The sequence below is a fragment of the Puma concolor genome, chromosome B1 (genome assembly GCF_028749965.1).
Source record: "Puma concolor isolate L17-30 chromosome B1, mPumCon1.1.hap2, whole genome shotgun sequence".
NCBI classification, from domain to species: domain Eukaryota; kingdom Metazoa; phylum Chordata; class Mammalia; order Carnivora; family Felidae; genus Puma; species Puma concolor.
This window is the reverse complement of record NC_141670.1, coordinates 104,576,576-104,592,708: the sequence shown is the minus strand read 5'-3', so window position 1 is coordinate 104,592,708 and position 16,133 is coordinate 104,576,576. Positions and strand designations below refer to the sequence as shown.

Here is a 16,133-nt window from a genome sequence, read left to right as displayed (position 1 = left end):
CTATTCTATTGTAAATTCTATTAAATAGTGCTAATGTTGTTAAGGTTAATAACCCCGGTATATTTTTCAGGTTAACCTTTCACATTAAATTTGTAAGTTAGTAATAAGTTTTATGTTTATTACAAAATACATTAAATTTATTTTCTTCTAATATAATCATTTGTTTCTGCTAACAACACTTTGACATACTTGCACATTATTTTTAGTTCTTCAAAATAAGGAGCTCTTGTCTTTGTTTTGTCGGACTTTACTATAAGATGCATGCATTTTAATAGCTAAATGCCATTGCAGGGCATATTATAAATCCACAAAACTTATATGTTTCCATCAAATACATAGTATTTCCTGAGCAAAAGGCAAATAAAAAAGCTTGAAACTCAAAATATACTTTTACAAGAGCTCACTTTTCTGCATATCAGTCTTGCATTTTAGAATACGCTAGTGTATAAATTGATGACAAAGCTCTGCCTTTATAAAAAAATCAATTAAAAATTTTCATGGCAGGCTCTATAAATGACTAAAAGGTCTTACACTCTGATGAGCATTAATCTTCATCTTACTGACCTTTCTATGTTCCTGTAGGCTTGATGCTGAAGAACACTTTTTATTGCACACTGAACATATGAGCTTTTTCTTAGGATCGCCTAAAATGCAAATAAAATATCATCATGATTTAAATGAGAATATGAAGAGCATCAGATACAATGTTTCTAGGTGATATATAATTTCTAAACAGGTATTCCATCTTAACAAGATGTTATACAAGTTATTCTAAGTTATTCTAAGTTATTCTAAGTTAACAACTTAGAATTCCAAAATGTTCAATGTTATAGTTATAGCCATTAAACTGGATTTAAACTCTTTCTTTTTAAATTTGAAAAATATTCAGCATGATATACCACTTTCTACATATATAAAATAGGCATTTCACCTTTCCATAAACTAATGTAGAATTAAAAGAGAAAAAGCACACTTACATGAAAAATTGTAATTTAAATTAATCAAATGTGTTTATAAAAGAAAAAAATGGTTTTATTAATTCATAAGTTGATTTTGCTACTTGCTTTAAATTTTAAGAGAATATTTCATTTAATCCTCTGTGTTTTTTAAGATGGAATTTATAGATTATTCTTTCCAGCACTAGATTCCTACAAAATCTATGAGCATATACTTTCTCATATTAATGTCAAAAACCAGAATAAACCAAAATCAAGTACATCAAAACATTATATCAACATTTGTATTATTATACAAATCAAAACAAGACCAATTTTGTCTTCTTACACAGTGATTACAGTAGCTCATTTCATATTTCAAATTTCACAGTGGTTATAGAAATGAAGACTCAATAAAACATTTTTTTTCAAATATGATGTAATATCATCTGCACTACCACAAATAATCACAGAGTGGTTTCTTCAACTTTTAATTAATTTCAAATACACAAATTTGTATATTTGAAGTAATCAAATAATATGACGAACCACCATGTACCCACACCTGGCCCCAACAATGACAAATCCATGGCTATTCTTGCCTCAACCTCAACCTCAACCCCATCTACTTCCCCATTTCTCTATTATTTTGAAAAAACTCCAAGACATTAAAAAAAATATTACAAGATGATTTTATTTTATTATAGGACTGTGATTATACACTTTTAGAAAAATAAAGTATGAATTTGTTATTATTTAAGTTACTTGTTTCATATAATGCACTATTTTTAGCATGCTGAATGTTACAGCCAAGAAAATTTTTCATAGTGATTGACAAAAAATATGGCTACTAAAGGAGAAAATTCTCCCCAGCAAAATGAGTATCTCTATACATATAGATTACATACACGGCAGGGGAGAGGGGCACAGAAGAGGAATATTCCTTCTTTTCTAGCTTGCACTAGCTGGCATTTCCCGCTTTCAATTCATAATCTTTTGTTGCTCTGTCTTATCCCTCATACCGGCTGTTCTTTAAGACTAGACCCTATCCTTTCCCTGAGGGAGAGAAGAGAGATAGAACTGAGACATTCCCAACCACACCTCTTACTTTATCCTCATGTTTCTGCTACTGTCCCTACAGCTGGAATCACAGGCAATGCACCATACCCCCATCCCTAATCTCCAAACTTTTCCCTCCTCCTGTCGTCTTCTATTCTTCATCCTAGAATTGGAATCCAAGCTCTTTTGAGAAAAAAACTTTTTTTTTTTTTTTGAGAGAGTGAGAGAGTGAGCACATGCAAGCAAGGGAGGGACAGAAGGAAGGACAGAGGAAGAGGAAGGGACAGAATGTCAAGCAGGCTCCATGCTCTGCAGGGCTCTATCTCACAACCATGAGATCATGACCTGAGCCGAAATCAAGAGCTATATGCCTAACCAACTATGACACCCTGGAGCCCGAAGAAAAAAAAATATTTTAAAAATTTATAACAATTCGTCCGAGAGTGCAGACAAATGTTATCTCCCACAAATACAAAATTTCTTGGTTTTAGCATCCATAGACTCTAAACAAAAGAAAAAAATGGAAGTGGGTTAAGGAAGTCAGGCCCTTCATTCTCTGTTTCCTCTTGGGTAACTATGAAGGTCGTCATCACTCTACCAGCTTCCCTAGGTTGAAGGACAACAGTATCTACAAAGCCATAACTAGACTTTATACTATTTTAGTTTTGCTATATTCAGGTAAGTCTGATTTTTTTTTTTTTTTTTTTACTTTCAGATTCAACTTTCAAAACTATTCAGGAACACATTATTTACAATAGTAGGAGATGTATGAAAAATTAACACAACCCTACTGAATACACAGTCACCCAAGTACCACAAGTTTCAGTACAATGTGGGTTAAGTGTGCATTCAGGTATAGAAGATTCTACAATCATATGTGTGAACACTGCTTTGCTTGCTGTTCTGATGTGGAATATTCTTTCTCCAAATGTCTATGTATCTCATAGAAGAAAAGGGAGAGACAAAAGAGGGGCTATGAATGAAAGACAGATTGTATACCAATCTCAACAAAAATTGTGCATAGTGACCTTTGGCTAATATTCTACATTCCATATTTTGTATGTTTCCACAACACAGAAAAATAAAAAAAAAAAAAACTTCCTTTTATAAATTATTTCCTACAAAGTCAACATGAGTTTCCAGAATCAGTAATATTATAATATCCAAGGCCAATTACAAGAAGCCTCACAGAAATTATGCTTATAGCACAGCCTGAAGACCACATGCCCAAATAAAAAGAATGCAAGTTTCCAGAGTTTCAGTATGCATCTGGTTTTTTACTTAGTTCAGCAAAGTTAACTTTAAAAATGACATGAAAGATTTGTTATAATACATTGCAGACAAAGATGGAGAAAATTAAGAACAGCATTTTAAACAGAACAGCTTAAAAAAAAAAACTATGAAGACAGGTCTATCAAAAAGTTATGCTTGCCTTTTGTAAGCATAGTGAAGGCCCAAGTTTAATGAATTCAGGAAAATGCCATCCTCCCTAAATCAGCCATATATTCTTCAAAAGGAAAGAAAGAAATCAGAACAATGTAAAGTCCTATTGATAATCATCCTGAAGCTGTATTTTGCATGGCCATACTTTCTACCACCCAGAACTTTCATAGACAGCTTACCCTAAATATGTAGTCCAAGCAATGATGCAAAATAGGAGGCAGTAGACACACTCATATTAGCTGCTATAACTTTAACAGTAAAGGAGATACTTTTTGGACAATGAACAAACATAGGATACAGAAGCTGAGTACTGATTATCCTGTTCTGAATGTGGGAATAAACAAGATGGGAGAAGAGAAATCCACTTTCCTCATGTCCAGAAAGACATCTTTCCACACATTTCCCAGAAGCGAAGCGCAAATGTAAACATGTGCGAAAAGCATAGGCACAGAAGCATATGAGGAGTTCCATGAGCCTCAGCCTCTCTTAAGGAAAAGACACTGAGGAAGTGAAAAGTTAACTCTGACGATACAGCCATCTGTTCAACTCCGTGTAACAGATTCGATCCCTAAACCAAAATACATTTACCATGTGCTAAACAGATAAAATCTAAGTGACAGTCAAATTTTATATGGGTTTTATTGTTTAGCTGGCCATTAGAAGGAATTCAAATAATATCTGCTTTATTAATCCCGATACATTAAATTCCCATGTCAAAATGCAGTAATTTTCTCCAATATGGGAGAAATATAAATTTAAAAAATAGATTTTTACTACAAAACTTTAAGGCACAAGAGCATCATTTAATAGTTTTAAAACGTATCTACTAAAAGAGAAATTTCATATTTCACACTTAAATTGTTATTTAAAAACATTAACTTTTAATACGCCTGACTACCAAGCTCAAGTAGATTCTAGCTTAGGTTTCCAGTTATGATTAATTCAGATATCCGAAAAATGAAAAATACTGCTGAAATCAACTTAAAAAAGAAATGGTGCTCAGAGAAAGAAAAAAGTCCACTGCAAGAGCTCCACATCTGTGTGAGCATAATGTCAAAGCAAGCTCTCTCCTCAAGAGCAAGAATTAAAAACAGATCACAGCAGCCTGGGGAGAGGAAGCCCCTTTAAAAATGACCCTCCAGTGATTTCTCACCAGCATGGACATTTTCCTGGTGTCTTCTGAGGGCATCCTTGCTCTTCAGCCTCTTTCCACAGCTGTCGGCCTTGCACACAAACCTGGCATCTCCCCGGCAAGTCTCCTGGTGCTGCTCAAAACTACAAAACAACCAGGAGAGGGGAACAGGGAGAAGAAATGGTGAAGACATATCTTATGAAGTCTAACAGCACAGCAGGCTTTTGCAATGCATGCTCTCTAGTAGAGTTTCTGGGTCATTTCATGCATTACCTGGGCAGGTAAAAAGGAAAGCACTTATCTTGTAGCCATGTGATAATCACTAAGAAGCATAAAAAGCATGCCTGCCAAAAATGACCCACAATTATATAACAGCCATGTGATAACTCAGACACAAAACCTCGATGCTGAATTGAAGGAAGAATTGCAAACAGAGCACTGAAAACTTCGTGAAGAATCCTTCAGACTGCTTTTTGCTGTGCACTGAAGAACGCTGAGGGGGAAATAGAAAAAAAACAAAAAGAAATAAAAACTGGATGTGTAAGACAAAAACTTATGAAAAATATCTCTACTTTAAATAAAATCCTGTTGGTGATCTCTGTTTTCATTTTGTTTTTTGTCCCTTTAATTTTTGGTAGTACCTAATTTAACTATAAGACCCGGCTAAGCAAAAGTATCTTTGGTGTAGACTCAATAAAAGCTGACTAGAATGCAGTTTTAACATCTAGTCTCTAAAAAGTATATAGCCCTGGCTTGTTTTTTTTTTCAAGAGCCTATAACAAAATTTCCAAATGCTTAATCTCTTGCTATTATAATTTTTTTAAGTTTTGAGCAGAAATTTTTCATTTCAAATTTCATATGCAAAAGTAGATGCATATATTAAAATAGTAAACATGAAAGCTTTCTTGCTCATATACAAGGTGACATTCTTAAAATAAAAAATATACGTATCTAATTTCTCACTTTTAATAATTAATAATCCTGTAAAATATTTAAGTAAAAAGATAAATTTATATGCTGTTAATATAAAGAGTCAAAATAATAAAGGGTACCGAGCAATGTGTGGGATCATTTAATTCATCTTCATGTGACAGCCTATATCTATTCATCTTTAAATTATTCCTCCTAAGTTGCTAAGAAATAAACAGTGCTTCCCCAAGTGTCCCCGTATTCTTTATTCTCTAAACTCTCTTCATTTCTTAAAACTCTTCTTTCACTGATTCCAGAGGGAATATCAAATGCAGACAACTGAAACTTGATCTGTGATCTCAGAGCACTAAATTATGCATAAATGAATTTCTGAATAGTAAATCAATGGGCTTGATTTGATATTTAATGGCAAGTAAATAAATGGACAAAGACTTATTAGCATAAATAATGTTTACTTGTTGGAAGTTCATAATCAGAATGTTTCAAAAATCACCATGTTATACTAAGAAAAGATAAGTTAATGACAATGACAATATAGAATGCTTACTTTCTTCCTCCCCACCCCGTCTCCATCACTGATACCCACACACACACACACCCACACACACACACGTATAAAACAAATCAAATAGAATAGTTAAAAACAAAAGTGTTAGCTTATAATTTTAAAGATATTCTTTGCTGTACGCACTGTCTTTGCAAAGCCTGCTTAACTGGGAATTTCTTCCCACAGTTCTTGCACTTAAATTCTTTCTCCTCTGTAGGTTTCTGGTGCAATGTCTGAAGGTGCTCAGCAAGAATTTCCTCACTGGTAAAACTCGAGTCACACTGGGGACAAGCATAGTCCTCTTTACAGCCAAGGCAATCTGTACATTTACAAGGAAGCAAATTTATAAGACAAAAATTAAGAGCCAAGAACTGTTCAGTTTTATCCTCATTTTAAAATCAAAATTGTGTTTAATAGTATCAGAAGAATAAATTCGTATTATCTCTCTGAGTATTATTAATGTTGTCCATGAAAAATAATAGGAAGTGTTACTAGAAGTACCTTATCTTTTAATTCACTTCATTGGTGTTTCAGCAAATTAATACAAAATCAAAATCAATTTTTAATTTACCCTATAATGCTAACTTTTCACATGAAAGAGTTATTGCAAATGTGGAATGAGAAAGCAAAACTTTTCCCTGAAACAGGTCATCTTGAGTTCACTGAGTTCACAAAGAGAAAAAATCCAACCAAGGCAAAACTATGTGGAATTACTAAGGGGAATCTCACGTACATGTGAAAGAGACTGAGGCCATAAAGACAGAACTCATTACAGCAGGTGTCATGAGATTCCATGGTCTCTCTGGCTTGTCAGTCCCTAAGGACTGTCATGGATCCACCGAAATTTCTCAAAGTGCACTATTTACATCACATTTTTTTTCTGATTATTAAATAAGATTAGATTTAGAAAATTCAGGGAATATGAAGAAAATAAAAATTACCAATAATCCCACAATGAAGAGACAACCACTTAATATATTCTCAAGCCTGATTTGCCTTTTGTCCATTCATATTTTATAGTCTAAGAATAACTACATTTATGATCATACTTTGTATTCAATTTCATCTGTTGCTCTTTTTTTCCATTTAACATTTTCCCAAGTCAAATAAAAAAAACATAATTATTTACTAAGCTCTCCATTGTTTGACATTGGAGTGGATTATTTGTTTTTTTTTTTTTGCTGGTGGTTTGGTTGCTCTGTTTGTGTTCTGGCCTTTTTTGGGGGAAGGGGTGCTTTTATTAAATAACAACTGATTTCTAAAATAAAAATAGCAATAATGTATGTACCTGATTCATATGTTTTCAAAATCTGTTTAAGTTTCTATTGGTTATTTTTACAAAAGTAAAAACAATTTGCAATTTGATATTTGTTAACTAAAGAAAAATCAGGGTGATAATAAATAAGCAGGAGACCCATTTTTAAGCTAAAATAGTGGACACAGTAATAATATGCCCTGGAGGTGGGGGGAGGGACCTTAAAAAATAAATACAAAAAGTATAGCATAGGGAATGTAGTCAATAATATTGTAATTCACATAAATAAATATTCCCCAAAAAGAAAATACAGAATAATACAAAAATAATACCTATTACCCAAAGTCTGAAATTTGAAACAGCAAAATACATATTTGAAAGAACAGAAAGCCTGTCCTCATCTTTCCCTTAAATAATCCAACTGAAATAAAGAAACAGAAGCATAAGCTAGCAATGCTAGGAATGCTTATACTTTCTCAGCCAGTGACATATAGTTGGAGTAGAAAATTCATATGAAAGATATTACTACCATGGTGACTAAAGAAATCAGTGTCACTTCTTGAAGCAGATTTGCTAAAGAAAATGAAAAAAATACTCTATGGTAAATTTCAATCTATTACAAAACATGAATACCTTTAACATCATTCATATTTCCTTCAAATCCCATCAGGAGTAAAACACAATAAAATAGAAACAAGCCCCAATAATAATTGATTATTCCCCAGTAGATGGCAAACAAGCGACATCTCCTGGATTACAGGATTGATCTAAGCAGATCAGACCTCCCGTCAACACACATTTTTGGTTACCCAACTAGAACAACCTAACAATCCTACAGGCTTCTATGCTCAGAACAGAAAAAGATTTCCAGAAGCTCCAGATTCTCAAAGGATCTCAAACAAGAGGGAGGCCCAGGAAGAGTCCATTAGGGTCCAGCAGTACCCTCTGCACACCTCTGCACTTGCCTTTCCCCATGTGCAGATGAGAAAGTAAAGTCTCAAAGAGTTAGTGACTTGCCCGGTACAAGACTGATGAGTGGCAGACGCGGGGCTGGAGCACAAAACTCCTCATTCCTAGCCAACCCACTGTACCAGTGAGAGCAGTGAGAGTCAGGAGCTGGTGCTGACCTTGGCAGCTCTACAGGGCACATGGATCACCCACACCCAGCGTTCTCCTTCTGCTAGAAGAAAGATGTGCTTACAGCTGGCTACTCTCTGAGAGTAGTTTTCACAAAAGCTAACTTTATTTTGAGAACACCTTATTATAACACAACTATAAGTCAACTGCAGTTCAAACTATATTTCTTCTACAACTTCTATGGTCTCAGATCACCAATTAGAGGCAATACCTTTTCTGCCAGCTGTTGATTGTCCTTTAGAATTTTTAACTTCCCCTTCTTTGATCATTGTTATAATTTGCTGTTCTTCCTCATCAGCCTCCATGTCACTGTCCAGGTAGCCAATCAGAAGTTCTGTATCTGTTTCTATGTCTTCAATTGCCAAATAGAAAATGTTTTCTCCTTCCTGAGACAAAATTAAAAAATATGCTATTGTATTACAAATATATCTCAATAATTTAAAAAATGTTGAACCATTTAATAATTAAGAAATAATTTTAAGATACACTGAGTACCAGGTTCCCATTAAAAATTACTATTCTTTTTTTTTTATATCTCCAACAGATCCAGATACTGAAAAAGGAAACTGACAGTATTCAGTCACCCAGAAAATAAAGTACAAATATATATTACAGATAGTGACATTTATATATATCAAATGAAAGCATACTTAAATTACTAAAAGTGAATTTCACATTGTTAATTTGCCTAATGTCATAACATTTTGGGGATGCCTGTAAATGCAGCAGAAAGAAGTCTGTTAAGTAATGGTGTTATTTCTGCACAGAGAGCAATGAGATATCAATGATCTAACTATGATTAATATTAAATCCAAAACTGGAAGAAAAAAAAAAACTTTCAAGTTATAAGCCATAGGAACTGCAAACAAACCCTGAAAAAACTTCCAAAACCCTAGACCAGAAATAGAAAAAAAAAGACCAGGTGGGGCACCTGGGTGGCTCAGTCAGTTAAATGTCCAACTCTTGATTTCAACTCAGGTCATGATCTCATGATTCACGGATCCGAGCCCTGAGTCAGTCTCTGCGCTGACAGTGCAGAGCCTGTTTGGGATTCTCTCTCTCTCTCTCTCTCTCTCTCTCTCTCTGTCCTTGCCCCACTCATGCTCTCTCCCTCTCAAAATAAATAAATAAACGTAAAAAAAGAAAAGATAAAAAAAAGAAAAAACAACCAGGCACCTGGGAAGTTCAAAGTATTAACTGAATCATCATGTGTACCTAAATCCCACTAAAATGACAGAAGAGAGAAGAAAAGAAAACAAGTTCCACTAACAACACAAAAAAATTCTGCAGAAAATTCTAGGAGATTAGAAATCAGGTTTGAAATGATAGATAATTACTGCAGAAGAAATCTCAACCCATAACAGACACAAGAAAAATACTACAAAGAAGAACCTACTTCCCAAGGAAACCCCAGAGGAACTTCACACTTGGAATGAACTGGTACAAAAAGCCCCTCTGGGCCTTCGGCCAATCACCAGGGAAGCCAGAACTGGGGCTGCTTAGCTCGCTGTCCCCAAGAGAAACACCCAGAATTGCTCTTACATAGCTGAGGATTTGTTCTGGGACGGCTCCTACTTTGGCTGCTGAGGATAAAGAGAAGCAAAACATAGTCTGAATTTATTGAACCTTGATGGTAGGCAAGGGGAGAAGAGGACAAGGACAGTGAGCTCCACCAAGGAGTGAAATTTAGTAAGGGAGAGAACATAGAACAAAGCCTTCTCTCTGGCATTATCACCACAGCACTTGCGTTAAGCCGGAGGAGACAGAGGAGGAGGGGGAAGGGAGAAGGTGAGCTGGAGAAGGGAAACTGGAGGACGAGGAATGTGTAACATCTGTATGTGTGTATGTGTATATTATGTACACACAAGCAGAACCCCTGTGAAAAGCTGGGAAAAGATGCAGCAAACTATTATACAGTTATCATTTGGAGGCTGGGAGAAAGAGTAGTTTATAGTCCACTGTTTCAGGTTTTGTTTTGTTTTGTTTTGTTTTTTACAACAAACAGAATCTTTGTAATCTTTAAAATGGTGTATATATATATATATATATATATATATATATATATATATATATATTAGAAAATTCCATGGAAAAGACAAAAATGATTAAATTCGTCGTTATTGGGCAAGAAAGGTTTGATTCAAAAGTTCAAAGCACTGAAGCAAATCTAACCATCAGCTACAGTTAATTAAAGGAAGTTTCTATATTTACAGCATCCTTGCAATTTTTGTAACTTCAAACCTCCAGAAACCTAAAGTGATTTCTAATTAAGAACACAATTAACTTCTGTTCAATTGTTACTCTTTGTGCAATAAAATAAACAAACCAACCAACAAAAACTATGCAGACATTCAGCAAAAGAGAGGTCTCTTTTTAAATGAACTCAGAAGTGGTAATTTCCAGGGTTTGGAAACCACTTGTTAATAGTTTCCAAAAGCAACAAAGGACTCACCTAATGAAGATTTCAGAACACAATCATAAATCTTAGTGCTTATCTGATCAATATCCAAGAAATTTAATTGAAGCATCTTTCCAGAATATTAATAATCAATTTTGTGATGGCCTTCATAGCACCAAGAAAAAGTCATTTTTAATTTTAAAACATGATAACATTAACTTAAACTTCAGTCATAAGACACAGCATGCCATTCAGGGGCTCCATAAGAAAAGAAAATTTTAATATACCAGTTAAAACCTTGACTTAATAAAAGCAATAGCATTATACCCAACAAGGACCAACTACATGTTTTGTCTATATGCCAAAAATATGGTAAAAGGAATGTCATGGTATTACTCCAATCTACTTATTTAATTCTAGATAGCTTTATTATATAATTCTTACCAGTGCCTAGCCAATTTGCTACCACAATAGTTTTAAGAAGTATCCTCTTAAATTGTTCCTTGCCTACACTTCACTAAGTCAATCACAACTTTTCATTATATTATTCTCTTCAAAACTTCCCATTGGCAGACCCTGCCAGATTCCTAATCTCTGGAGTTCTCTTGAACTCCAATATTCCTTACCTGTAGGCTCACCCCAGCCCCAATTGCCTGCCCTTTGGCAAGAAGGACTTAAAGGGTATTGACTCAAAGTCCTGGGATTCTAACCTTGTGCTCCAGCTTTGATGACTGTTTTAATATTTTGATCCTGAATTTTACTTCTTATTACAGCTCTTATTTCCCATCTTCAGGTTTGTGGCTTTTTCCCCTGAATACAGTTCCTTCTGTAAGAGAGTAACTCCTTACATTTTAGGGGTTAGTGCCTTCCCTGACTCTGCCTGGGTTCTGGGGTCCTGCTTATGGTTCCTGTTATGGGCTCCAGGTGATTTTGCTGAAAACCTGTTAGCTGCAAGAAGGCTGTTCAACATGATGATCTGTTCAAAAGCAAATATTCCTCAGCCAGTGGTTTTCATTGTGTTGGGATACAACATAGAGTGAGTGGTTTTACAATTATTATTCAGCTCTTGAATTTTTGTTTTTTAGTCTTGTTTCATTTTGCTTTATTTATTTGTATATTATTTTCAGCTAATTCTTATTTTAAAGTTTATTTATCTATCTATCTATCTATCTATCTATCTAATCTATCTATTTAGAGATACAGTTGAGGAGGGGCAGAGAGAGAGGGAGACAGAGAATCCCAAGTGGTCTCTGCACAGGGCTTGAACTCACAAACTGTGAGAGCATGACCTGAGCCAAAATCAAAAGTTGAACTCTCAAAAGACTGAGCCATCCAGATGCCCCTCAGCTAATTATTTCTACTGTAAGCTGTTTATACCATCAAAATGTTGCAGCCTACATGTCCAATAATATAAATTGGAAAAAAATAAATGCCTAATAATTGGTTTCAAAATTTACCAAATGTAATTTCTATAAAATAACATGTCATATATGTATCAATATAGTTAGATAAATATATAGATAGATAGGTAGATAGATAATGTGCCCCAAAAAGAAAAATATATCAACAAACATGTTTCACAGAACTTGTTTCTAAGTAGAGGTAATTCTAAGTATTTTGCAGAATCTCTTCTGCTAGTCCATAGAATCAGTAAGTGTTACTTTTGTAGTAAAATAAAATAATAAATAATAAACAAACCTGGTTCCTTGATAACAGAAAGCAGTGCTGCATAATGACTAAGAGCACAGGCTTTTTTGGGCTGGCCAGGGTTCAAAGTCTCTTTCTATGATTAATTAATTAGCTGTATGACTGTGCAAAAAAGCTTAATTTCTAGAATCACCAGTTTCTTCATTTGTAAAATGGAGAAAATAATTCCTAAGTCATAGGTTAATTGTAAGGATAAAAGTGAAAATATTTGTAAAACCTAGTAAGGTGCCTGGCATAAATGATAAGCATTTATGAATGGTAGCAGATATTATTATCATTACTATTATAACTATGCAAAACTTGAAAGCCAGTGGTTAAAATATTTTTTTTTCAAAATTTATTTCAACCCACTGCCACATAACGTTGCTTTGACATTGCTGTTTTTGACCAAATTCCATGTGGCCAAACTGCCCTCAGCCAAAATATAATTAAATTCCACTGCCTGCCTACCAGAGCTCTGAACTGCTTTGGATTTCTGATTGTCACACTCTGTTCACTTGTTAACATACTAAACTATATCTGAACTATACCTAAAAGTGACAAGCCATCTGCTTTGTCTGTGACTTGGGTTTCCCAAGACATGAGGCTTTCAAAGCTCAAGCTGAAAGAGTCGGGGGCAAGCTAGGACAGTTGGTCACCCTAACTACACTCATCATGCTCTCCAAATTCTAAACTCTAAATTCTAAATCTCACAGTCTCCAGCCCCAGCTCAGGATTCTCAACATACAGAACCAGTCACATCCTCAAGTACAGCTCCAAAGGTTTATCAAATAGACTCCCATAATCTGAACCCACTTTGTCCTCTCATCCTCAACTGTCCTTCAAATGAACCTGCCTCCTGTTCTTCAGTCCAACCGGTATACTTGCTCTCAGAAAATACTGAATTTATTCCTGTGTTAGTACAATTGCAAAGATGCCACCTAGCCTCCTTGCTACAACTCCTCAGTGTCATCTGAGGCACACCTCATTTTCATCCTTCTCCATGAAACTCTCTAATCTACTGAATTAGGTTCCAGGAGTTTTCTCCATATATAATGCCTTAAGTTTATTGGGCACTTGCAATTTATTTCTGTGTTTTTTGTCATTTAATTCATATGACCAGTAAAATTCTAATACATGTTGATCTTATCTCTCCAAAGATAATTTCCTCAAGGCAGCAAACAAGAATTACCAGGTATCCCCCACAGTGTAAGCTTTACTCATAACACCTGCTCACCATTTTACAAATAATGAATAGTGAAAAAAAATAATAAAAAGAATATTAAAAGGCCATGTCTACAGAAGAAAAGTACTTATTAGTAAAAAGTTTACTGATATTTTCCTTTATTTACTTTTTGTGGTAGGCTATTACCATAATCCAGATAGTGGTGATTTAGGAGGATACATGTGGACAACGTAAGAAGAAGTCATGATTGTGACATTGGCAAAGGCACAATTCATTGTATTGAAAAGGTAGTAAGTAGTGAAAATTCAGATTATCCAGCCAAGCAACTAATGACCAATCAACACGATAGGAAATCATCTTCAAAATGCTTGAGGTTACAAACTGAAATTATACCAATGTGGAGGAAAAAAAGTTTGGACTCCTATTCGATTATCAACAGAAGTAGGAGACAAGTGGTAAAGATGGAGAAAAGAAAATGTAATGAAATAGGAAGAATTCCATATTTAATATCTTCTCAATTAATTCTTCTTTACAAAAACCCTGATTCAGTCTTAACCTGTGTATCAACATCATTTCTGTAGAGCTCAATATACAAAGCTGAAAAATATAAAAAAATAATCATTTCCATAGTGAAATTCACAAAGCATATCTATTAATAGTGATCTAATAATAAAAATAAAAACATTTAAAATGAGACATAACTGGGCCACCTGAGTGGCTCCATTGATTAAGCATCTGACTCTTGATTTAGGCTCAGGTCATGATCTCATGGTTCAAGAGATTGAGCCCCACATCAGGCTCTGTGCTAACATGGAGCCTGCTTGGGAGTCTCTCTCTCCCTCTTTCTCTGCCCCTCCCCCACTCACATTCTTTCTCTCTCTCTCTCTCTCTCTCTCTCTCTCTCTCTCTCTCTCTCAAAATAAATAAACATTTAAAAAATACAAAAATACTTTATTAAAAATAAATAAAATGAGACATAACTATAATAGAACATTGCATTCCTATTTATTTACTCCCCTCTGAAGAGGGGGCTGCACCCCTGTGATGTGGCTCAGAGTGGCATCTGTGGGAGGCGTGTACTGTATCAGGTTTGACAAGGTGACTTGTACTGATCCATGAAATGTGACTGGAAGCGAAGTGAACCATGTCCAAGAGAAAGCTTTAAGAGTCGTCACATGTTTGGGCCACTGCTCTTTCCCTTCTGCCAGAAAAACGCATGTCTCTGGTCAGTGCTGTTACTTTAGATACCATGGTTCACCACGTGGAACCGAATGGTGGAAAGAGTCACAGTCTCCAGTAGCCCATACCTGCATGGACAATAACTAAATCCTTGTTGCTATAAACCACTAAGACTTTAAGGCTCGTAGGACAGTCTTCTTGGCAAAAGTTGACTGATACAATGATTTAAGCAAAATAATACTTTTAAAATTATTTTCTTGGTGAGTAAGAAGAAAACATCAAGGAGAATGGTGTGAAGCCGGAAAATGACAGGTATATTTAAAAGAGTGAATGGTGCAAAATAAGTTAATTTCATGTTTACAGTGCATTAGTCAAGCCCTATTAAAAAAATGGAAGTTTCAAACAAATGTAAATAAAATAATTTCTTTTCTAATCACAGCTGATAATCAGCCACACATCAAGGAAATTGTTTGATATGATTCCTAGGAATGAGTACTATATTAGACAAAAAACCAAGTCCATAAACAAAATACGATAATTAGAGATCACTAACATATATGCTATCTTTCTCTGAGGGGCTCAAGCAAAGATAGTAATCTTTGAGGCATCTTACAAAACAAATCTGACACCATGGAGAAATGAGTCAACAGAAAAGATGAGGAGAATAAAAAGAAAAATTTGTTACATAGAAAACACATGATGTGATCCTAAGAAACAGTGGCTCTTCACAAACAAACAAATATTAAAAAAAAAAAAAAACTATACCTCAGCTATTTTACTTAGATATAAGTTATAAGTCAATACTGACAGGCCAAGCAATCTTAGAGTAAGATTATGCTATGGAGAACAGAGCGGCTATTTTACATAGATGCAATTAGAGGAAATACTGTGTTCTCACAGCATATCTGCTCTATTTAACATCAGAAACTCTTTTAAGTGGCCTCCACTTAACTCATTCCCAGATTTACCTGACACTCTACATCAAGTCTGCTGACTGATGCCCAGAGAAGTCTTCTCAGCAGCCTACCCTCTGCTTTCCCTCATTCCTCTGTCCTCACCACTTAACTTGTGTGCTTCTGTCCCAACTGTCTGTTGTGCATGCTCCCACACCTGTTTAATGTCACTTGTACAAGTCGTTTTAATTAGTAACTTGCCTCAATATTACATAAACCAAAGATATATGAGGAAGAAAATATTCAACCGTTTCAAAGAAAATCAGTTGTACATTTTGAAGACTCAAAGGTGA

The 16,133-nt window shown here is 34.8% G+C and overlaps 1 protein-coding gene across 1 annotated transcript in view; it reads right to left on the bottom strand.

The window, feature by feature from the left end:
* The window catches only part of PRDM5 (PR/SET domain 5), a 210,247-nt gene that overhangs the window by 104,963 nt on the left and 89,151 nt on the right, over positions 1 to 16,133 (bottom strand). The window contains 5 exon segments of the mRNA XM_086704306.1: positions 565 to 644; positions 4,591 to 4,712; positions 4,970 to 5,062; positions 6,191 to 6,365; positions 8,650 to 8,824. Of these exon segments, the coding sequence (XP_086560432.1) occupies positions 565 to 644; positions 4,591 to 4,712; positions 4,970 to 5,062; positions 6,191 to 6,365; positions 8,650 to 8,824 (645 nt within the window).